Here is a 24,519-nt window from a genome sequence, read left to right as displayed (position 1 = left end):
ATATAAAATAGTCACAAGTAGCAAATATGAATTCTGGTACATATACATTTCATTCTGGGTTCAGATTCTTCAACATTCCATTGAAGATTACTGAAATAAATTACCTAATGAGTTCAGAACTCTGTAAAATGATTCCAAATTCCGTCCCATAAGTGCCAATATAAATAACTTGAAATCCTTTACAGCAAAAATTGTTCACACTAAGGAAATCCTTTTCATTAAGCAAAAACTGAAGTGTCACAAAAGTAAAAAAGGGAAATTCTAACTAAAAACGTGCAGATTAGACGTTGGTTTCCTCCTTACCTGAGTTCCTTTGAGTCCTGGAGGTCCGGGCGGCCCTCTGCTTCCAAGATGTCCCTATACAGTCAACGCAAATACAGAAGATGAAAATTATACATCTATGAAGTTTTGTTTTTATCAGCCAACATTACCACAAAGGTGGAGACACTATTTGGTACCACTCATTTCCCATTAAGAGTTATGAAAATGAAATGCAATGGATGCTGAGCAAAAAAATCAAAGCATCTAGACAACCAAGGAATGCAATACATTTGCTTTTAAGCAACATGTTAAGGTTCAAATAATTAGTTCAGTTTCTTATTTTTCAGCTTTTAGACACCTTTTCAGACAAAGCTGTTTTTTTTTAATTTAAAGCAATTGGCCTAACTGTTATTCTGACAATAAATGTACACATTACATAAAGTATCCCAGAAGTCTGTTAAGAGACTAGTAGAATGTGACATTTGTTATTCCTATAAAGGGACCTTCAACTCATACACACTAATTTGAGAAGGGCAATTTGCAGAAGAAATGAACTTCATTACCAGAACTTTTAAGACTATTAAATCCTTTTGTTAATAATAAAACATGTTAAAACACAATTGTTCTCTGAATGAAAACTTGTTCAAAATAACCATACAAATGATCTTCCAGTTCACCTAACACCATACAACATCTATTGTCCATGACATTCTTTTTTAGCTGCTGTGGGATAATGTTCTTGTACACTGATTTAATAAAATGCTGATTGAGGCGGCGGGTGCGCACGCTTTATCAGCACCGGGAGGCAGGCAGGCGGATCGTGTGAGTCGAGGCACTGGAAGTGAGTAAGAAAGCGAAAGACAAGAGAAATGGAAAAAAAAAAAAAAAAAAAAAAATGCTGATTGACCAGTAGTCAGGCAGGAAGTATAGGCGGGGCAAGCAACTAGGAGAATGCTGGGAAGAGGAAGACTGAGTCAGGAGTCACTAGCCAGACACAGAGGAAGTAAGATGTGAAGGCAGAACTGAGAAAAGGTACCAAGCCATGTGTCTAAACATAAATAAGAATTATGGGTTAATTTAAGTGTAAGAGCTAGTCAGTAATAAGCTTGAATGAATGGCCATATAGTTCGTAAATAATATAAGCCTCTGTGTGTTTACTTGGGTCCAAGCAGCTGCAGGACTGGAGGTTGAGAGAGATTTGCCCTGACCAGGTGGGACACAGGAAAACTTCAGCTACATTTAGCAGTTTTGTTGAAACTATGCAATGTGTCAGAAAAGCTTTATGTAAAACCTTTCTAAGAATTCCATTTTTGCATAATTTCTTATAATATTTGTGGTGGTATTCTAATTGTACTGAAATGTGATTTTGATTGTATGTTAATAAATAAAGTTGCCCGGGGGTCAGAGCTATTAGAGCTACAGCAAGAATGTGGCGGTGGTGGCACACGCCTTTAATCCCATAGATCTCTGTGTGTTCAGGGATACAGCCAGCATTGGAGACATATGCCTTTAAGACCTAGGGGGCTGTACATTCAGACAGTGACGAGGCAGTCACATGTTTGGGTTTACAACCAATGAGAAGGCAGAACAAAATACTATAAAAAAAACCGAACAGACAGGATATAGCTCTCTTTCGGGAAGCTGGGACACTGCAGGCGGAAGGGTGAGATTTTAGCTCTGAGTTCTGACCTCTCAGCTTTCTCTTTTACATTGTTTCTGTGTTTCTTATTTAATAAGACTGTTGGTTACATCTACAAATATTCCTATAACAATTCAAAGAATTTTTTAAATCTTCTACATGGAGTCATAGAGTAAATGTGCTCTGGTGACTTGCATTTTTAGTTTTGGAATTCATCAGTGACAAACCATATGAGATCTTTCTGTAGACTTTGCTCTTGCTGGGATATGCTTTAATGTAAATAAGAAATGGAAAATGGTTGGTTATCTTCAGTGTACATTCTTGCAAGTTTGTGATATGAATGTTATCAATCAAAAAACTATCACACTTAGGCTAGTTACACAATGTTTAATGGACTTCTGTTTAGAAAAGGAGATGAGTTAGGTAATGGATATGAGGATATGCTATTTTATGTTGGTCCAGAATATTAATACATTTATGACAAAAATCACTTTAATTTTCCCCAAGGAAACATTTGTTTTCACTCTTGACATTGTAGTTTGAGGTTAGATGTTTCTAACCCTGAATATAATGGTCAGTGTACATCAGAAACTGAATTTAGTTGCCTTCTTCAGCATCCCTACAGACAGTGACTGGTTTAGCAGTGAGCAAGGGACAGCCCTTCCCACTCCTGATTTCTGACTCTAGTGAAACTGTGGAGTAAGTAGAAGAGCCGATAACGATACCCAGATAAAGCACAAGACATCAGATGTTGCTGGGTTGGAAGACTTAATATTGTTAAAATGCCCAGGAGACAGAAGGAGACTTGCACATTCAATGTTTCACTGTGAAACTACACTTGCCTTTTGTAGAAACAGAAAAAAAAACCCTAAAACTCACACAAGAACCATAAGAGATCCCCAAAGTACAAAGTCTTGGAAAGAAAAATGAAGCTGGAGTCATCACGCTTCCTGACCTTAAAACATTGCACTACGATGCTGAAATCACCAAACTGACCAAACTACCATAAGAACATGGAAGATTTAGGACAATAGAATAGAAAACCCAGAAAGAACCCCACTGAAGGCTTCTTTGTACAGGCTTTATACAATGAAAAAAGGGTAGTCTCTTCAACAGTATTGGGGAAACAACAGAGCCTTCATCTAATTCCTCACTACAGCAAGCTGAAATGGATTGTGGACTTGAATATGAAATCTCAAGCCATATTTCTTGTAGAAGAAAATAAGAAAATACCAAAACATGGCTGATGACAATGATGTCTTGGATGTGACACAAAAGCACAAGTAACCAAAGAACCAATAAGGAAGTGAGATGATCTCATACGGAAAGCTTGTGTGCCAAGAAGATAATGGTCAGTGTGCTGGAAAGGCATCCTGCAGAATGAAGGAAATGTTTGCAAGCCACACATCTGATACTGTGTTTAAATCCAAAATGTAAGAGGGACTCCTACAGCTCAAATGCAAAGACCCAAATAGCCCACTAAAATGTGGGCAAATGACCTTTGGATATATATTTAAAAGAATCGTAAACAGGCTCTCAGAGATCTGCGTGTCTATATTTGATGACATGTTAGTTACAAAAGCCAAGGTCTGGTTACTCTAGTGTCCATTGAGTAAAGAAAAGGTGTTATATACAAATAATTCAATATTTAGCTTTAAAAAGAAGGAACTCTTGTCACATGCTTCAAGATGGATGAACCTTGAAGACATTATGCTACTGGAATAAGCCAGTCACAGAACAGCAAATACTGCGGGATCCAACTTATATGAGGTATATAAAGTACACAAAACCACAGAAGTCTGTTGTAAATTGGCCTTGCCTGGGACTGACGTAGTGAAGAGCTGCTTTAAAATGGGTGCGTTAATCAAGCAAGATGAGAAAATTTTGGAGATCTGTCTTACCACAGCAAACATATACTTTAAGTATTACAATACTATACACCGATTAAGCTGTTAAGAAAATAGAGTCTACACTGTGAGTTTTGCACACACCCACATACTTGCACACACACACACACACACACACACACACACACACACGCACACACATTTTCTACAGGCTTTTGGGGCTTATATGCCCCAGTTTTATACTTTTTATATTTAGTATCTGTCACAATCTGTTTTCTACCTTTTTTTTTTTTTTTTTTTAAAGCAGGACAGATTTCTTTCTGTCATCCATGCTGTGTTCTTACTGAAACTATTGTACAGAAGCTCTCTGTTTCAACTTGGCTAAATCCAACCCATTCAACTCAAATCCCAATTTAACTGTGACTCTCTAGGAACCCATGGCCACACTGACTATTTCCTCCTCTAAAACTCCTAGTTACTCACTTATATGCTGCCTAGTAATTATGCTTTTAACTTTTCCCACGTGGAAGACACGTTTCTAGAAGATTATAAATTCCTAGTACAGAGAAGACCATGTCTTAATCTTGTTTTCTAGTTACTGTTTAATATATTACAAACAGTAACACAGAAAAAAAAACTGCCCAATATACAAGCTCAATAAATGTTTCTCAGCTGACTAAACACTGCCTGGAGAACAGAATGGTTAGTGTAATAAATGTGTATATAAAATCTTGATTTAGTGATGGAATGTAGATGTTCAGGGCTGAGTTGAGGTGATCTATGAGAATGGTCTAGAGTCATGCATCTTTTCTTACCAAGCTTACTTCCCCTAAACAGATAAACATAGGACATACCAGAGCGGGTCAAGGCAAGCGCTATTTCCATGTATTACACAACACAATCTCACAAATAGTGGGCTTCCTCTGTAAGCTTATCGGGACTGTAATACAAGACACAGTAACAGCTGGTTTCAACATTCTTAATTCCATAGCCAAAGCAGCAACACAAGCAATGGAGCAACAGATACAGTATTCCTCTGTTTACTGAAGAGCGGGGGATATTTATCAGACACTCCTACTTTCTGCAGGACCAGCAGAGGATGTGGATTAGCTGATGTTATGCTATTCCTGAAAGCAGCTCGCCAAGTTGAGTGTCTCTGGAAGGCTTACTGAAGAATGTTTGTATCTATGTACAAACGCACGCACCCAAACTCCGCAATCAGTAGAACCATAACTGACACACGTTTGCAATCCCAGTTTGAGGTTTTAGTTAAGTGGCAGAAAATTAACAAAAAATAAAAAACTCCTGCAGAGTTCTTTCCCTGGAAAGACTCCTCCCTTTTATTGAACACAGGACAACTATTTCTTTCAAATACAGTGTGCGTGGTTTTCTCGTCTCTTAAAAATACTTATTTATGTTTATTTCATGTTTATAGGTGCTTGCCTACATTATGTATGCACACCAAAAGTGTGTACCTGGTACCCACCAAGGACACAAAGGTTATCAGAGTCCCTGGAACTAGACTTACACATGGTTGTGAACCACCATATGGGTGCTGGGTACAAAACCTGGGTCCTCTGCAAGAGCAGCAAGTGCTCTTCGACCCTGAGCCATCCCTCCAGAGCCCATGTGGTTTTCGTGATGACTATGTCAATATGACTTTAGTAATTTACATTATTCCCACTTCCTAGACAAGACATGCCATAAAAATACAGAAGGTGTAGGGTGCTTCTATGTCAGGAAAGAAACACATCATACTTATCATGTAACTATATTTGGCTTTATTTTTCCTGTTTCTAGAAAATTTTCAAGACAAAGAGAAAGACCAATCGTATAGATAAAATCAGGATCTCTCATTCTTTTTTGTTTGCTTGTTTTTCGAGACAGGGTTTCTCTGTGTAGCTTTGTGCCTTTCCTGGAACTCACTTGGTAGCCCAGGCTGGCCTCGAACTCACAGAGGATCTCTCATTCTTAAAACACAGAGTCATATATATATATATATATATATATATATATTATATATATATAAATATATATATATATATACTTTCTGGTTCTTTTAATAAAATCATGCCTCCTAAAAGTTGTTTTAAACTTCAGTGATATATATATATATATATATATATATATATATATATATACTCAATTAGTCTCACATTGTTTGTGTTAATGAATCTTTAAGCTCATGTCTATTGAATAAATACTTTTAGAAAAAATACTCCAAAAAGCAATAATTATTCATTGTCAATTCAACCATTGGTATTTGTTAAAGTATCTAGCTTTCAGGCCTTTTGGTCAACTTCTTAAAAAGGTGTGTGTGTGTGTGTGTGTGTGTGTGTGTGTGTGTGTGTGTGTGTGAGTCTGCTCTGTCTTTTGTGGGTTTGGGCATCCATTTTTGATGCCTGGTACCTGCTGAGCCATCTGGAAGGCCCACTGACCTACTTTTAACATTTTTTTATTACTTTATTTGACTTGCGTGCGTGTGAGCCTGCTTTTCTGTATGTGCACCATGAGCACATGCCAGAGGAGGCAGAAGGGGCCTTCAAATTCTCTGAAACTCTTGCAAGTGGTTGTGAGCCACCTGATGTCGGGGCTGAGGATTGAACCTGAGTTCTCAGAAGGAGCAGCAAGTGCTCTTACCCGCTGAGTCATCTCCCCAGCTCCCACTTTTAACATTTCACTGTAAGAGGAACTACCTAGAACAAACTTCTTAAGATGACCATGGCAGCCATATTAAAAAATCCAGCTGACTTTAGTTCTTTTATTCTCCACCAAACAAGTGAAACAGGATCCCTGAACTGAAATGCAATATGGATCTTCATAAGCATGACATTCATCCTTACATGTTAAGCCTGGTGATCATTTCCTAATTTCCAAAGACAGACTCTATTGCTCAACTTTTGAGGCTCTCACAGTATACTATCAATTCTTTTAAATAATTTATTATTTTTTAATGTGTTTATATGATGTGTGTATGTGCATGAGTTTATCTGTACCATATATGTGCAGGAACCTGTAGAGGCCAGAAGAGGGTGTAAGATCCCTGGAACTGAAGGTATAGGCCATCATGAGCTGTCATTCAGGTGCTGTGAACTGAATATGGGTCCTCTGCAAGGGCAGCCATCTTTCTTAACTATTGACCTATTTCTCCAGCCTCTACCACTCTTTTATATTATACTTCTTATAGTTTGTAATAACTTCTTTTTATCTTCCTTGCCAAATTAGAACTCCATCCACAAGAGGCACTGTAGTTATATAATCATTATTATTGCACATTTAATACCTGACATAACACAAAAAGGCAGCTCAACAAGGATTGAGTGAATGAACCAGTGAGTGAAAAATAAACAAATAAATAAAGATGCTTATGTTCAAGTTCCTAAGCAGGGAAAGGCTAGAGTAGAGAGGAGACATCTTAATGCCATTCTCTACATTACCCATCTCTTTTGCCTTCTTATTTCTACATTTTATCTTGGTTTACTGATGACTATAATTTCTATATATCAAAATAAGCATTTTGTCATACTCGTCCAGAGCTGCAAATTCTCCCGTTTCCTACTTAATTTTCCCACTAATGTTCAATGACAAGAAACCCGACTGAAAGTCTTGGTTTTAGTTTTTATTCCTCTTTCTTCTATCATGTTCCTTTAGGTATCAAGTTTTCTTTTTCTTTTTCTTTTTGTATCTTTAAAGTAACTTTTACCCATAGCTAGTCAACAAATCATCCGGTCAGTGCATATCAAGTTCCTATTATGAAATTCCTAGCATTTTATTCTAGTCACTGTAATATATTTCAGATCATTCAATCTCTTCTCTCAAAGACCCTGTAGTCTAGCAGAGAGGCAGACAAGCATAAAATCAGGTATAATACATGGTGAGAATTGCCTGATAGAGGTTTTTCAGGAACACGGGAAAAACAGCTAACTTAGATATTGAGTAAACTTGGCCAGTGTTGTACGTGATGGATAAAGAAAGGTAAAGGAAAGAAGCTACACCCTGATAAAAGAACAGCATCAAAGCAGCTATGAGATTTGAACAAGTACAGCATGGTTTGTTTATCTATAAAGTTTGACAGGAATGATGCTTTGAAAAGCAATGATGAGTGTGAGTGTACGCTGCAGAATTAAGGTTAGCGTGTAGAGAACCGTGTGTTAAGAGGAAAGACACGCAAGTCTTCACAGACATGCACTTCGGATAACTTAAGGATTCAGGCAGTGGCAGGCTGTGATGTACACTTTCCACAGATTTTTCCTTTGGCATCGCCCCTGTGGGTTTGGAGGAATGCCAGACTGGAGGCAGGGAGAGTAACTGGAGGTCTACCACACTAATCCCGGATAAAAATGAAGAGGGTCTAAGCTACAACATTGGCAGTGAAAACGGTTTCCAAAGTAAAGCGGGGAAATTTTGAGTCAAGGAGAAATGGTAAAAGGTTCTAATTGATGGCACAATGTTGCTCAGAACTCCAGAGAGGATTTGATGCAAAGCATATGTGGGACATGGACGTGCAGAGGCATACTTCACAGCCACGGAAAGAAGTGAAAAATGGCTGCACAGAGGGAAGTTGGTGGGTGGCAGGTGAGGTTGCCAGGTAAAACACAGGATGCACAGTCACATTTGAATTTCAGATAAATAATGAGTGACATTTTGTTTAAATACTTTCCAAATACTGCAGCTCCATCCCCTCGTAAGTTTCCTTTTCCTGAATGTCACACAACCCACTTGTCTGCCTCACAAACTCCTCACTCATCATGTTGATTCGAGTCCTATAACTATGCACCCCTTTCACTGTGGTTATAAAAAGGGTTTCTGTGCTTGTATGGATTGTCTGTGTGTGTGTGTGTGTGTGTGTGTGTGTGTGTGTCTGTCTGTGTGTGTGTGTGTGTGTGTGTGCATGTAGAGGCCAGAGGATGTTGTTGAGTGTCTTCCTTTATTACGTCCCACCTTATTTTTCCTTGAGATAGGGTCTCTAACTGAACCTGGAGATTGCCAGTTGGCTGGAACGGCTGGAACATGAGCCCTGGGTATCTCTACCATACCCAGATTGTTCTGTGGGTGTTGGGTATCTGAACTTTTGAATTTTCTTGCTTGTGCATCTGGCACTTTATCTGGAATACCACCTCTTCAGGCCCAGCTGTAAAGTTCTTGAAAACATAGATTAGGGCTTTCTATTCAGGGTCCAGCACAGTAGCTCCCACTTGGGAGTCACCCAATAAATATTTGTTAAATGAATAAATGTTCTATTTCAAATTTTTATTATTTCTCCAGTGAAGCTGATCTCTTAAATAGGAGCCTCATGCACTCACCCCAATCCTCAGATAGAGCCCAGGACCCACAGCCAACACTCAGGTAGTCTGAGGAGCCCCACTCCATGCCTTCGTCTACCTATAGGCTTGGACAGAGAAGCATATCCAGTGCCTGTCCGGCACCTCCCTTAGCTCCCTTATAATTTCTTATAATAAAAAAACAATTTACGTGTGTGTGTGTGTGTGTGTGTGTGTGTGTGTGTGTGTGTGCTGCGCACATGAGTGCAGTTGCCCTAGGAGGCCAGAGGCACTGGACTTCCCTGGAGCTAGAGTTTTGGGTCACTGTAAGTTACCTGATATGGGTTTTGGGCATCAGACTTAGGTCATCTGTAAGAGCAGTACATGCTCTTAGCCAACTGCTGAGCGATCCCTCCAGGCCATTGTCTAGATTTTTGTAGTTCACACGTTTGCCTTCAATTTCTTCCTAGTTTAAACTATCCCTTATATTGACTGTAGGATTATCTTTTAAAGACAGAAGCAGATGGTATATTTGCTACTTAAATACCTTTGATCACTCCCCAATGCCTGTCAGATAAAGCAGAAACTGCAGCCTGACCGTGAGTGCTCCTAATGATGTGATCCAAGCTCAGTGAAGAGCCCAGACTTGGTAGTTACCTCTTTGTGACAACCTGGTTCTGCTACTTTACAGTTATGTGACTGAGTAAATATCTTCTGCCTACATTTTAAAGTATTTATTCATTGCATTCACATATGTGTTCCTGTATACACTGTGGTAAACACATGGATGGAGTAAGAAAACTTTTGTGGATCTGTTCTTTACTTTCACCAAGGAGGATTAGGGCCTTAAGCTCTGGTTGTCACACTTTGTGGCAAGTACCATTCCCATTGAGCGGTCTCTCTGTTCCTTGAGTGACTATCTTAATATTATGACATTTTAAAAAAGGGGTACTGTCTACTTGGTAACATTGTGTAAAACTAAAATGATCTAATCTCAGTAAAACATTTACCATGCCATTGTATCACCCGACAGCACAGTACACAGATGAACACAGCTGTTATTAACATCTGTCCAGCCTTCACTGTCCCTGCTTCTCTCTCCATGTAAACTAACACTTTCCACTTGAGCTTGAGTTCAACTCCTCTACCCTCAAATTCCAGACTTCGTCACTCCAGTTCTATTTCCGATGCGTGTTTGTTTATGGTGCCTAGCCTGCCTGGTACTGGTACCTGGGGCATGTCTTGATACTGAAACTTTTGATGCTGAATCCCTGGCACACACAGAGCAGCATCCTTGTGCACACCACAGCAGCACCCTTGTGCCCACACAGAGCAGCATCCTTGTACACACCAGAGCAGCATCCTTGTGCACACCAGCAGCACCCGCCACACACCAGCAGCATCCTTGTGCACACACAGAGCAGCATTCTTGTACACACCAGAGCAGCATCCTTGTGCACACACAGAGCAGCATCCTTGTCACACAGAGCAGCATCCTTGTGCACACCACAGCAGCATCCGCACACCACACCACCCCACACACCACACACCACCACACACCACAGCACACCCAACACCCAAGCAGCATCCTTGTGCACACACAGAGCAGCATCCTTGTGCACACACAGCAGCATCCGCACACCCACAGCATCCTTGTGCACACACCAGAGCAGCATCCTTGTGCACACACAGAGCAGCATCCTTGCACACCACACACACCCCACCACCAGCACACCCCCACCACAGCAGCATCCTTGTGCACACACAGAGCAGCATCCTTGTGCACACCACAGCAGCATCCTTGTGCACACCAGAGCAGCATCCTTGTGCACACACAGAGCAGCATCCTTGTGCACACACAGCAGCATCCTTGCTTGTGCACACACAGAGCAGCATCCTTGTGCCACACACACACCGCACACACACAGCACCGCCCCCAGCATCCTTGTGCACACACAGAGCAGCATCCTTGTCCCCCACCCCCCACCACACACACAGAGCAGCATCCTTGTGCACACACAGAGCAGCATCCTTGTACACACACAGAGCAGCATCCTTGTGCACACACAGAGCAGCATCCTTGTGCACACCACAGCAGCATCCTTGTACACACCAGAGCAGCATCCTTGTGCGCACACAGAGCAGCATCCTTGTACACACACAGAGCAGCAGTAACTGGAGTGAGGACACTTTGGTTTCTCCAGGTGCCTTGTGTTACATCCAGGCCCTGGGATACCACAAGCTTTCTTATATGGTAAGAGTGGGCATTTTATCAGTGTTGAAGTGTTCCAGTCATCAGAAATTTCTCTATTTTCTGTCCACTATGACTTTTAAGAAATGTTCTCATTTTTGTTGCCTCTAAAACACCCTTTGGACTGATATCTATGATTTTCAAATATTATCCATCTAGTAACTATAATGAACTTAGAAAATCATTTAGAACTGACTGGATTCTGAACTCAAAATGCTTAATTACTGATGATTCTGATATTCTTAAGATCTTTTTCTATACATATTATGAATTTTAATGAGAAAACTCTAGATATCTACATCCAGTATGGCTTTTATTTGCTTTTTACCTTTGGTCCTTCAGGTCCATTTTGTCCAGGAATCCCAATATCTCCTGGAAAACCCTGGTGGACATAAAAAGGTAGAGAGTTTATTCCACAGCAAATTACTTTAAATTTATTAAGCATATAAAACCCTCCTTTGTCTGTATCCCATGCCTAGTTAAAACAATTTATATTCTTCAAAACTCAGTGTTTATTAGACAATTGTTCCACAGTAGGATAAGAACTTGGTATCTTAAAACAAGAAAATTAACTTTATTAATGAGTCGCAGTCCCCAGGCTTAGAGAAGTCACTGTGGTCCTGTCTAAAAGAAGGAGAAGAATAACACAGCTTTCCAATGTCACACCAGACATCGAACTACCAAAGAGTAAAGTGATGCACTTTGTAAGACTCACTGTTCACTGTTTACTTACAATGAACTTTTGCTAAGTGCAGACACAGTCCACTTCTATCTAGTAAAAAATCATCACCTTATGAATAGGATGTCAATCTGCTTTGCGTCAAACCTACCTATCTATCATAGAATCCCTGACTTGATTGCCTATCCTAGCTCCTCTAAGTATATTTTTACATTGTCTCTTTATTATCTAAATAATTAGTTTAAGAAAATTTTATCTGTGTATGTATTTGCATCAGAATCATAATTTCACCTTTGGAAATTATATTAGCAGTCTAAAGTACTTGGTTCCCATAATGAAATGCATCATAGTGTTAACTAAAGTCCATGCTGGGGAAAGGCCTGGCCTGTTGCTCTAAAATGGTGAGGTTGAAATTTCTGCTGATATAATGAATTAGAACACAGTACCTCATGCTCAATTTCAAACAACATCATCATCACTAGGCTTTCCTTTATTGATTTAGTCACAATGAAGAAAGTCCATTTCTAGTTAGAACATGTGTACTCTGGCAATTTATATCCCAGATTAAAATTTTGGATTATGTGGAGGACATTTGTGGCAAAAGACAAAAAAAGGTATGTACCTAAAGGATTTACCACAAGGTTTGATTTCCAAGGGTCATGGAATAGTTAACACAGATATATGGATTTTTTAACTGATCATAAGGAACCAGGCAAACTATGCTAGCATTTATATTCATGCATATGTAAAATTATATTCACCTAATTTCAAGCCTTCTCTCTTGAATAAATTATATTTACTGACCTTGAAGCAATATACCTGTCTTCTAGTTCTTGCTGAAACACTTGCTCATTGAACTCCATGTACTCCATAAATTCTCTACACTGCTCCCTCACTCTGCATCCACTACTTGAGTGTTCCAAGTCAAAGGTACTTATACTCTCCTTTTAAATATCTCTTTCTCTTCTCCTAAAACTCTCACACAACAAAGTAAGTTAACAGTGTCTTGTCTTGTTTTATTTTTCATGTCCGATTGTAAACACCTTGGGTGTACTTCATGTGTTTTCCACTCTCATACTCCCAGCAAGTACTATGACATCTGCTGTGCAGTAATTGCTTTTAAAAGTTTTGTTGCTGTTGTTATTGTTGAGTGACTGACTTATTTCTTTTGAAAAAGGGGACAGCATGTACTGTGGCTACTTGCATCCTGGGTCTCCATTTACAACCACTCAGAACACTGGCTCAGATCACCCTCATGGCTACATTCGTGACTTGTCCATTATCCAGATGACCCCAGAACATGTTATCACACCAGCAATCAAGAAAGCTATCAGAAGCATTGAAACTAGGGTCATTTAAAAATAACTCTTAAGGAGCTTGGATAGGATTCCACAAGCCAAATATTTGGGGGAAAGAAATCTTTTTCAATGGGGGAAAACATTGGATTAAATTTAACCACAATAAATATATTTAAATTCATAAGTTCAAATACTTCTATACCATGTATAGAAGATAAAGGGAAGCTAACTCATTACTTGGAAAGTGATAACAAAAATTAACAATTAAGCAGTCATTTGCCTTTGCTTATATTCTGTACAACTTTCATCCAAATAGTAGGTAAGAGTATGCAATCTTCTCCCAAAGTAGATAAGGGCATTCCAGCCCTCCCCACAAAGAAATGGCAAAGCATGAAAATCTGTTTTTCATCCCCTCAAATTATCTCATGGATTTGGCATTGTGTTTAGACCTACAGTAACACCTCACACACACATACACACACAAAAGGATGACACAGCATGTTCTTACTGATGGAAGAACACAGGATGACCTGCTGTTTTGCCCAAACAAGCAAAAGAAACCTCAATATGATCAGGACTCTGTCATGAGACCAGCAATTTTCAAGAAAAACACAAATCAAGGAACATGCAAAGCTACACCATGGGACTATAATCAACACAGACTGTGGAAGATGCTGTAAGTCAAGTGGCTGGGTGCTTCACAGCTAAATTATAAGGGAGAGAAGAATGGGGAGTGAACTTGGAGACTGAAAGACACAGCAAATTTAAAAACAAAAGACTCAAGAAGGCTTTGGGTACCAGCAAGTGATTCTACTCTAACCTAACAGTGCTTACAAGGAAATCTGTCTGAAATTGGTGAGCGATACACATTTGTTGTACAGTCACTTGTGGTTGTGATTTATTTTACAATAAAACTGACAAAATTAGTGAGGTAATCCCAGTTAAACATGGGGTGTCTGCTATGTGTGAACCTGCACCTGCACCCTTTGTGGGTCCAAATATCAACAGTATACATGAAAAGACATGAGGTACGACAAAGAGATCACCAGCTCAAACCTCATACTAGAGTTAAGCAAGTCAAGTGTTTCAAAATTAAGAGTTTACTGAAAATCTCAGAAGCATGTCAGCACAATTATTAATAGGAAAAAGACTCTATTCCTTTCCACATGGGCAAGCTTAGAAAATTGGCCAAAAACCATTTTCATTATTTTAAATATTCATAGCTGGACTACTCCCAAGTAAAAAGCTCACCATTTAAATAATATATTAAAAAAAACCAGAGTTAACTGGATCAGCTGAGTTTTAATGATAATGACCAGAAAGGAACTTTTTAATGTTTAAATTTACTGCTCAATCTGTAAAGCCAACGATGGGACATGGATAAGTATGCCAAACAGTGAAATGTCAGAGACTTTACACACTAAAAAATTAGAGTATATCCTCAGGGTCAAAACTTATTTTTAAAAATCATAGTGGCAGACAAATCTACAATAAAGAACAAAAACCTGGTAAGGATGTCCCGACTCATTGCTTTAAATTTAAAATAACATTAACAAGTCAGAAGATGTTCCTCCCACAAACAGCTTCACTGTTTCTGTTAAATCTTTACATCACACTTGAAAGCATGATACCTTAGCGAGGAGGAGAGGGAGGAGAGGGAGGAGGAGAAAGGGGAGGAGGAGAAAGGAGAGGGGGAGGAGGGGGAGGAACAGCCTGACTTCTGGTGCTTTCTTAACAGAAAGTCTGATCAAAATTGTTACTGAGAAGCAGAAAAATGAAGTAGCTTTAAAAATAATAAGTGCAAATGTGGCTTCTATTCTCAGAGCCTTCACATCTGTTTGCTGTACAGAGAGTGATTCCGTGTTCTCTCCAGTAAAAACAAAATTTTATTATTCTCTAATCACTCAAGGCTGGAGACTAATTCACATGCATTTTTATAGCAAAACCTGGGAACCAAGGCACTAGCAGATTATACTCATTTCCTAGGAAATCATAAAAGTGAAATACTGCCTTCTTACTTAGTGGTAGCCAAAAGCTCAAAAAACCAGTTTCTTAGTAAGGTAAATATATGGCATTTTATGGCTCACATTGACATTTGGAGTAGCTTTCCAATAGGGCTAATATATTTCTGCTTTTTATTAAGCTCTATATTTCTTCAATTAAAAATCACAAGTGGATAAATAACAAACAAAAGTAAATCTAATGGCTGAGTTAATGAAGATCAATCATAAGATGGAACGAACTGTATGAACCCCAAGGGTCTTATGCTAAGTGAAAAAAGCCAGACAGAAGAAGAGCATAAACTATGAGTCATTTCTAAGAATACTTTGGAAAATTGGATTAATGTAGAGTGATGAAAAAGGTATCCTATGAAGAAAAAGGGCAGGAAGAATAGAAGAAAAATAAAAAATAAAAAATTATAAAGATGCAATTGCTGGCTTTGGTAGACACATTTGTTGTTTTGACTCAATAATGATAGCATAAATTATCCATAAATGAAAATTATTCAATTGAATAGTTTAAATATTTGGATTTTATTCCATACCAATTATATACCTCAATAAGTCTTTGTTGTTGTTTAAGGAATTTGGTATTGAGTATTGTGATGGATAATACTGATCATTGACTTCACAATATCTGGAATCACCTAGAAGACATCACTCCAAGCACATCTTGTGAGGGATATTTTGGTTAGCCTCTGGGCATGCTTGTGAAGGATTATCTTGATTAGGTTAACTGAGGTGGAGAGAACCACCTCCACTGTGGGCAACACCATTCCATAGGCCTGGGTCCTGGATTCCATAGAAAGGAGGATGCCAGCTGAGCATGACAATTATTCTGCCTTTGCAGTTACAATATGGCACCCATGGCTTCTCTGCCATGATGAACTGTATCCTTCCACTGGGAGCCCAAATTATCCTTTCTTCCATAAGTTGCTTTTGTTGGAGTATTTTTGTGATAGCAACAGGAAAGGTGACTAATGCAGGTATTTACATAACTGTTTGTGTGGTAGGCAACTGTGCGCTATCTTTGGAAAAGGCAAAATTCACTCATTGAATTAGTCCTTGGGTAAGATCAATAGACTTTAGGTTTGGATACATTTTACCTTATTTTTGAGGTAAGTAGTATACTTGATTATAATCATAGCTTGAAAACAAAGTGTTTTTGGATAATGGGATTTTATGTCATTTTTCATTGTACTTTAAAATATTAAAAATTGTTCTAGATGATATTTAGACTATTAAATGCCATTGAAATGTTTAATTCCTATAGATGTTACTTGCTACTCCTGTTGTGTTTTAAATACACAGAACACAGTATGATATGGATTGTACTTATCTTCTGAGTAGCTTTGAAATTTAAAGCTAGTAGAGATGAATGAAACATTTTATTTAAGAAAATAGTCACAAAATAAAATTGATAAAAGCGACATGTAGATTATGAATTTGTACAAGAAACCTAGTACAAAGAAAGCTAGGTAAAGCCTAGTCTGTTAGCTGGTATGTGTAGAGTACACTAAAGAAATGTTTAATAGTCTTTACTGATGCCAAATTAAAAATGGATCCTCTTGTGTGTCAGTGTAAACAAATGTTTGCGCACATGTGAGTGGCCAGCAGACACCTTTGCACACCCTTCCTCAGGTGCCATCCACCTGTTCTTTAGAGATTGGATTTCTTACTGGCCTGGAACCTGTAGAGTAAACTAGGTTGGCAGGGAGCCCCAGAGATTCTCCATGAGTTCTGGAGATCAAACTCGGGTTCTGAAGCTTTCAGCACAAGCACTTTCTCAACTGCTCCATGACACAGCCTCACTAATTCTAGTGTAGATAATTAAACAGTTACATAGTTACAAAAGTTATCCTTTGTCCAAAAATAAGCACAAAGACAAAAACTTAGCACAGCTTCTCTGGAGAGGATTGCAGCCTTACAGATTCAAAGGAGAAGGAGCAAACCCAGCAGGAGAGCGGGGGTCCTGTGAGTGGCTGTTTGATTTGAGCAGAGACCCAGGATCCAGTCATAGGATTTTGTTCCTCTGCATTTTAAGAAACATGCATCATGTCAGCAAAAACGGTGACTCCAAGCAGGGAAGTAAAGATATTAAGTGAAGGATTAAATTGACTTTTTCTGAATAAGAATAAGCCATCCAAAAGTTAATGCCAACAAAATATTGGAAAGGGCAAAAGTAATAAAGTTGTTTTCCCAGTAAACTATAGGAACCAAACTCAAGCATAGAGCAGAGGGCTGCTGCTAACGGAGGAGATTCTCTGTCTTCAGGAAAAACCACATGTAGAAAATCTTGGCTTCTGCCAAGAGAAATGCAAAGTAAAGACCCCATTGAGATATGTGGTTCTTTTTCATCCTCCCTTTGCTTTTTTAGACCTAAAATGCCTTCAGAACCAGATTGTTTTCATTACGAGATTTTTGAAAAGTTTTGCAATTGATTACTCCTCATTATATATTTTCTCCTTTGAGCAATTCCATGTATTTGAGCAGAAAACACACTGCAGCTGACTCCCATATGTTCAGCATCATGAAAGCCCCGCAGAGAAAGTCCTCAAACAACAGACAACGTAATTCCTTATGATGCCACGCATCCATCCCCAGTTCCACAGAGTGTTCATGCATCTGTGATATTGCTCCACATCTGTCTCCAGTTCCACAGAGCATCCACACATCTGTGATATCGCTCTTAAAGGCACCGACAAGGCCAGACAGGAAGTCCACATGTATTCTTGTAAAGGTCACACAAAGCTATACCAAACTTACAATTTTAAAACAAACCACCCTGTTTGTTACTTGCTATTTAGGAGTTCATAATCAATAGTGACAAAAAGCAGATAGAATATAGTAGGCTGGGAGGAAATGCGAGGATAGAAAATGACTATAAAGGCAAGTGAGGAAAATGAGGGGCTTGAAGATGGATTATATCTCCATTCACTTGGTTTTGATGATGTTTTCATGATTTACTCTTATGTCAAAAATTGAACCTTGTAAATTTTCAGGTGCTAGTCTCAGCACTTAGGAGGTGGAGGCAGGAAGATGTGGAGTTGAGGCTATCCTTAGCTACACAGTGAATTCGTGGCGAGCCTAGGCTATAGAAGACCCTGTACCAGGATAAATAGTTGAATTGTATAATTTAAATGTATGCAATTTGTTATATGCCAATTATACTTCAAGGGGGGCAGCTGGGATTGGATGGCTTAGTTAATCATGCTGTCGTGGTACCCAGGTTTGGAATGATTAAAAAAACCTTTAGAGGAAAAAAAAAACCTTAAGATTTATTTCCCTGAACTTCTTCCCAGGCAAAACTCAGTGAAGCTCGGGTTTTGAATTATTTCACAGATAATAACAGCACGATCACTATTTTATTCATGTATTTAGAAAAATATATTTATAGATACTCAATATCTGCCATCCACCTGACTCATTAGGAATTCTCTGCTGTTTTAATTAATGAGCATCAGTCTGCCCATTTTAACACAACTGAAGGGACCAGACACTGTTCTCATCACCGAGTGCACTCTTGGGAAAAAGTCTTGGATTCATGGAAATACATTCTGAAGACTTTGTCCCAAAGAAAGTCTCCTTTCATGCATGAACAGTTTAGTGTCAGACAGGGTGTATATGCAGCAAAACAAAGCCCATTTATAATGCTGGAAGCAGTCATGGACCTAGGGCCCACAGCTTCATATTCTCTTTTATTTTCCTTTTCAAATAATTTTTTTGCTCTTTGAACTACATAGACATACATTTAGGCCTCATTGAGAAGAATATACCAGCTCCAGTTTCTACAACCATGCACTATATTGCCAACTCAATGCCATGTGGTCTATGATTCCCCTCAGGGTTTGCCTCAGTTAGATTTGGTAGTGTGTTTAAGTCTTGCAGACCTTTGTTAATATGGTGTGCTAGTCAGAGTCCTGTAGAGCAGCAATTCTCAACCTGTGGGTCGTGACCCCTTTGAGAGTTAAATAACCCTTTCACAGGGGTTGCATATCAGATATCCTACATATCAGATATTTACATTACAATTCATAACAGTAGCAAAATTACAGTTATGAAGTTGCAACATAAATAATTTTATGGTTGGAGTCACCAAAACATGAGGAACTATATTAAAGGGTCTCAGCATTAGGAAGGTTGAGAACTGCTTTAAAAGAACGAACACACACACACACACACACACACAAATATATATGTATACACACACATATGTATACACACACACACATATATAATTTGTTAGAATGGCTTACAGACTGTAGTCTAACAATGGCTGTTTACTAATGGAAGGTCCAAGAATCCACTAGTTGTTCAGTCCATGAGGTTGGATGTCATCTTCAGTATATGCTGGAATCCTGATGAAATAGGCTCTAATGCTAGCAAATGAATGGACACACTAGCAAGAGCGAAAGCAAGCAGGCAAAGAGAGAGCAAGCTTCCTTCTTCCATGTTCTTTATTTAGGCTACCACCAAAGGTGTGGCCCAGGTTAAAGGTGGATCTTCCTACCTCAAAAGATCTGGATTAAAAGTGGGTCTTCTCACTTCAAATGATTTAATTAATTAAAATCCCTTGTAGGAATGCCTAGCCACTTGGGCGTTAGTTAATTCCAGATGTGGAATTATCATTGACAACTAATAGCCATCGCCAGCCAAGAATAGCCACCCCGATGGCTATTTAGTACCAGGCATGCTATATCATGATCAAGAGTAGGTTTCTCCATTCTGGTATGATGTGTGCTCATAAGGGAGATAGTTGTACCTCAACTAACTTTATTCCTCCAACATAACAACCACTCATTTATTTCTCACATGAATCTTCCACTCCTGTGTATATTGTACTTTTCCCAACCAGAATATGCATCTTTTTCAAAGTATGGGTGATATGTTAAAATATATATGCTGCAATATTCATTGGGTATAGCTAAGGGCATAGTAGAAACTCAATAAATATATTTTCATTTGTTGATTTAATTGCATGTACTCTTTTAATACCACTTTAATTGTGTGTGTGTGTGCATGTGTGCATGTATGCACACACACACACTATGGGTATGAGGATGTGAGTGCAGTGCACACAAAAGATGGAAGAGGGCATCGGATCCTTTGGAACTGGAATTACAGGAAGTTGGTTGTAAGCTGCTGCTTGTAGGTCCTGGAAACAGAACACAAATCCCCTGAAAGAGCAGCATGCATTCCTAACCACTGAGATATCCCCCTAGTCTCTATTAGCACCATTTTTAAAATGACAACTAAAGAAAAAATTCTTAATCAAATCCAAATCATCAAAGATATCAAGGAATTAAGTGAAAGGAATCCATTACATGGATATAATCACTAACATAGGAGCCACAGGCTGGTGCTGGCTTGTTCTAGTTGAGTCTATTGAAATGGTGAAATGAACATGCAATAGAATGTCTCTATTTGATATGAACAGACTTGCCAAACTATTCTTGGTTTCAAAGGAAGACCACCCGGTTGGACAAAGAGGACCCACTACTTGGCCCTGTTCCTTGATTAGTAGTCTTGACTCGCTTTTGTGATAAGTAGCTGGCCCCACTTACTAAAACCGGCATCACCAACTCAAATGCTTGGCAAGAGCAAGAGCCCAGGGGACTTAACAGCTGAATCAACAAACACTCTCACTCTCCTGCTACCATCTTAGAGCCTGTGTGCGAGCTGTGCTCAAGACTAATGCTACTATGCCCAGAGAAACTGCAAAATTTCCTGAATATCACTTATATATTTCTATTAAAAGCATACCTGTAATACTACTCTATGAGGAACAGAAATGCACAGATCTCCATGTCATTATTACAGTGATTTCATAACTTGAAGGAACTAAGTCAAACATTAAGAACAGTTATGTTTTAAGCATTTTAAGGGGATTTTTATCCAGATAACCTTTATCAAGGGGCAGTTCCCATGAATGCTGAAGGCAAATACCAACACTCATGACAGCTTCCGAACACTTGGCTTTCATCAACTACACCTAGGACTTGGAGCTTCCTGTCTGGAAAAAACTAGTAAGAACTGTTGGCCAGTACTTGAGCAGATACCTGGTCTCGTGATATGATTAACTTCAGGACTATTGAATTTTCCAGTCATCCATGGACTTTCCCTTCCTCAATATGTGACACTGGGGATGGGATAATCAGAGACTTTTTGTTATCTTAGTTTCAGGTGTCCATTCCAAATTGAAATGGAGATGTCTTTGGAGGGAAATACATCACTTTTAAATATCAATCACTTACTGCTCAGAATGAAACCTCTTTATCTGGTCCTTCACTAAAAACAGGCTGTAACTGAAGGGCAAATTATACAAAGGAAAAGAGCATGGTGGCTGTTTCAGATGGCTAAGAAACCATACCTAAGAGAGAACAGAGATAGAGGGACAGATTTGGAGGCCAAGAATCCATGCCCAAGAGAGAACAGAGATAGAGATAGAGAGATTGGGAGGCTAAGAATCCATGCCCAAGAGAGAACAGAGATAGAGGGAAAGAGAGAGATTGGGAGGCTAGGAATCCATGCCCAAGAGGGAACCGAGATAGAAGGGAGAGATCGGGAGGCCCAGGAAATATATATATATATATACCCAAACTATATAATTTTCTCTAAAGACTAGCATCTTCCTAGTCTCTCAAGGAATGCTTCACTATTTAATTTTCATTTTATCAAATATTAAATACAATGCAAGTAAACTTTTGGCATATTGACCACTAATTTCTAAAACATAAACTACTTGAAGATAGGACATAATTTAATTAACCTCAGCATTTGATTTTTAGTGATTGTTCCTAAAAGATCTATTGGAAATGAACAACATATTAGATTATCTAAAGAGAAGGCTAAAAGACAGGAGTCTGGTGGAACTCTGAGTTTTGAGAAGCAGTCAGTCACACACATTTTCATACTTTTTAGTCATATATATTTATATTTGGTGGGTATGTATCCACACATGCATGTATACATGTGTTGGATAAGGATGAGGAGGACATCAGAGATCAACATTGTCATCAAAGACCTAAAAGATACAGGGATGGAGGTTGCTATTAGAACATTGTTTATTTCACCAGGGACTGACAGGAGTCTACCACAGCCTCAGTTGCAGCTGCTGGGTCAGATGTAGTGTCATTGTGACAACAGATTACTAAGACTTCCCATCTTTGCTGTGTAGTTACTGATTTAGCAAATGTATTCTTTTCCTTTATAATTATAACAGAAAATGAAAAGTTTGTGTTCATGTGGGTTAGATAATAGTCACTTATACCTTTCCTGTGTTCCTAGACTTCTGCTATAATAATACTGTCTGAAGGGGTCTGTACTATTAGAATATGCTACATAACAACACCCCAACCCACTAAACATGTAACATCATACTGAATGAAGAATACTCCAGATAGCGAGAATAAACTTCAGTAAGTTTCAAGGGATGGCCAATTCTCTGAGGTCTTGTGAGTCCAGTGACTATGAATGTACTGGACTGTCTCCTATAGGACAAATTAAGCACAATATTATACATTGTGTCACCAAAAGGAAGGATTGGCCACTTTGAATTCTGAGGTCAAAGACATCTATATGTAGGAGAGCCACTGTTTTCCATATACTGAGTACTCTGAAGATTGCTAGTTCAAGGGGAACCCCATGCAGCTCTGCCGTCAATGCAGCATTCCTGAAGACCCTGCAACATTAGAGAAGTGGACGATGCAGACAGAGGCAATACAGCTCACGACAATCTTCAGCAAGAGAAGCGTGCTACCCTCAGGAGTCAAGAGTGAAGCCATGTAATCCACAGCTGAAAATAATAAGATTGTTGGGAAATAACTCTTGGTGTCAGTAGGTCTTGGTAGAGCAAGAGTGCTTGACCATTGAAATATCAACTGAATCTACACCCAAAACTTCCCAGTATTTCCAGAATTCAGTGGGAACTGCCAGGTCACAAATTGAGATAGAAAATTCTATAACCACAATTGAATACAAACAGGTTCAAGGGGGCACAAGAAAACTGCATGTGGAGATAGCCCAGTCTTCCAGGTTAGCTCTCAGAGATGCATCAGATTTCTTTTACACAAGACAGTACATGTTGCAATGGAAAGGCGGGACTTATGTACCCAGACGTAGCAGGAAAAAAGGCTGAGCATGATCTGCTGTGGGTCAGCTTCAGTGGGTGTCAGCTGGAGATGAACAGCAACTTCATGACACAACTGTGGGCATCCCAAGTTACAGCAGGGAGGAAAGAATTGCTTAACAGTTTGATCTGTGAGCAGGTCAGCAGGTCATTCTCTTCCTGGAGAGACATGGCCTCAGGTGGGATGGAGAGCTCAAAGGTCCCAGTCAGAAGAGACATAGAAGAGAAGAAAAGAGGAAATAGCTACAGTCACAGAAGGGATATGTAGGTCAGTACACTAAGGGCAAAGGATTTTATATCACATACTAAGGTCCACTAGGAAGTACATGTCAAAGACCAACTAAGAATCAAGTGCACTCAATGTCTCATCAAACTGACATTGGCTAGCCTTTCATCACTGACAACCTTCAGACTAGATTGGGTAGCATCTGAGGAAAACAGACAAGGTAAGAAAGACATGGGCTATACGTTCGTCTGAAAGATGGACCTCCCTTTGCCAAGCTGGATAACAGTTACTGATGATGATGTTAGTCCAAACTGCCAGCAGTAGAGACAAACACATTTGCCAATACAGCACCCCCCACCCCCCGGAAGCCAACTAGCCACTTAGTGACAAGTGTATTACACTCAGTCCCTTGCAATCCCAGTGTTATCAGTGTCTTCACAGACAATGGGCACCATTTGCTTCTACTGCATTTGGAGCTTCTACTCTGCTATATAGAATGCATAATCCATAGTATCTAATTCCACAGATCCAGCCTCTGAATCAGAGCCTTCTTCATATGGTAGGAGAGTGGACCCAGGATACAATCTTCTGACCTTAAGCTGTCTTGAAACATAGAGGCAGCCTTCCCCATTGGACACTGAAGCAGCCTTTTAAAGGTTTAACAAAAGTGACACATGGTGTACTCATGAAAAACCCTCTACAAGGCACTTTGCCTCAAATAGTGAAGATATAAGGAGACCAAGAAGTTGGAGGAGGTGTGGTTCTATTTACCGTAATTCTCAATGATACACTGATTTATGTTTCATGTCACACAACCCTAGACCCTACAGGGTATGAGGTCCTGGCATCCAAAGTGTCTCTCTTAACAAGAAACACCACAAATTCCTGGAAAATTTAAAGTTATGGCTGCCCCTGGGGCTCTTTGAACT

General features: G+C 39.2%; 1 protein-coding gene across 1 annotated transcript in view; it reads right to left on the bottom strand.

The window, feature by feature from the left end:
• Col24a1 (collagen type XXIV alpha 1 chain) overlaps positions 1-24,519 on the bottom strand; it is a 269,283-nt gene that overhangs the window by 149,121 nt on the left and 95,643 nt on the right. Inside the window, 2 exon segments of the mRNA XM_037207167.1 lie at positions 304-357; positions 11,588-11,641. Coding sequence (XP_037063062.1) covers positions 304-357; positions 11,588-11,641 — 108 coding nt within the window.

Source organism: Peromyscus leucopus, chromosome 6 (assembly GCF_004664715.2).
Source record: "Peromyscus leucopus breed LL Stock chromosome 6, UCI_PerLeu_2.1, whole genome shotgun sequence".
Classification (NCBI taxonomy): domain Eukaryota; kingdom Metazoa; phylum Chordata; class Mammalia; order Rodentia; family Cricetidae; genus Peromyscus; species Peromyscus leucopus.
The sequence above is the reverse complement of the archived record's forward strand: the minus strand, read 5'-3'. Positions and strand labels throughout refer to the sequence as shown.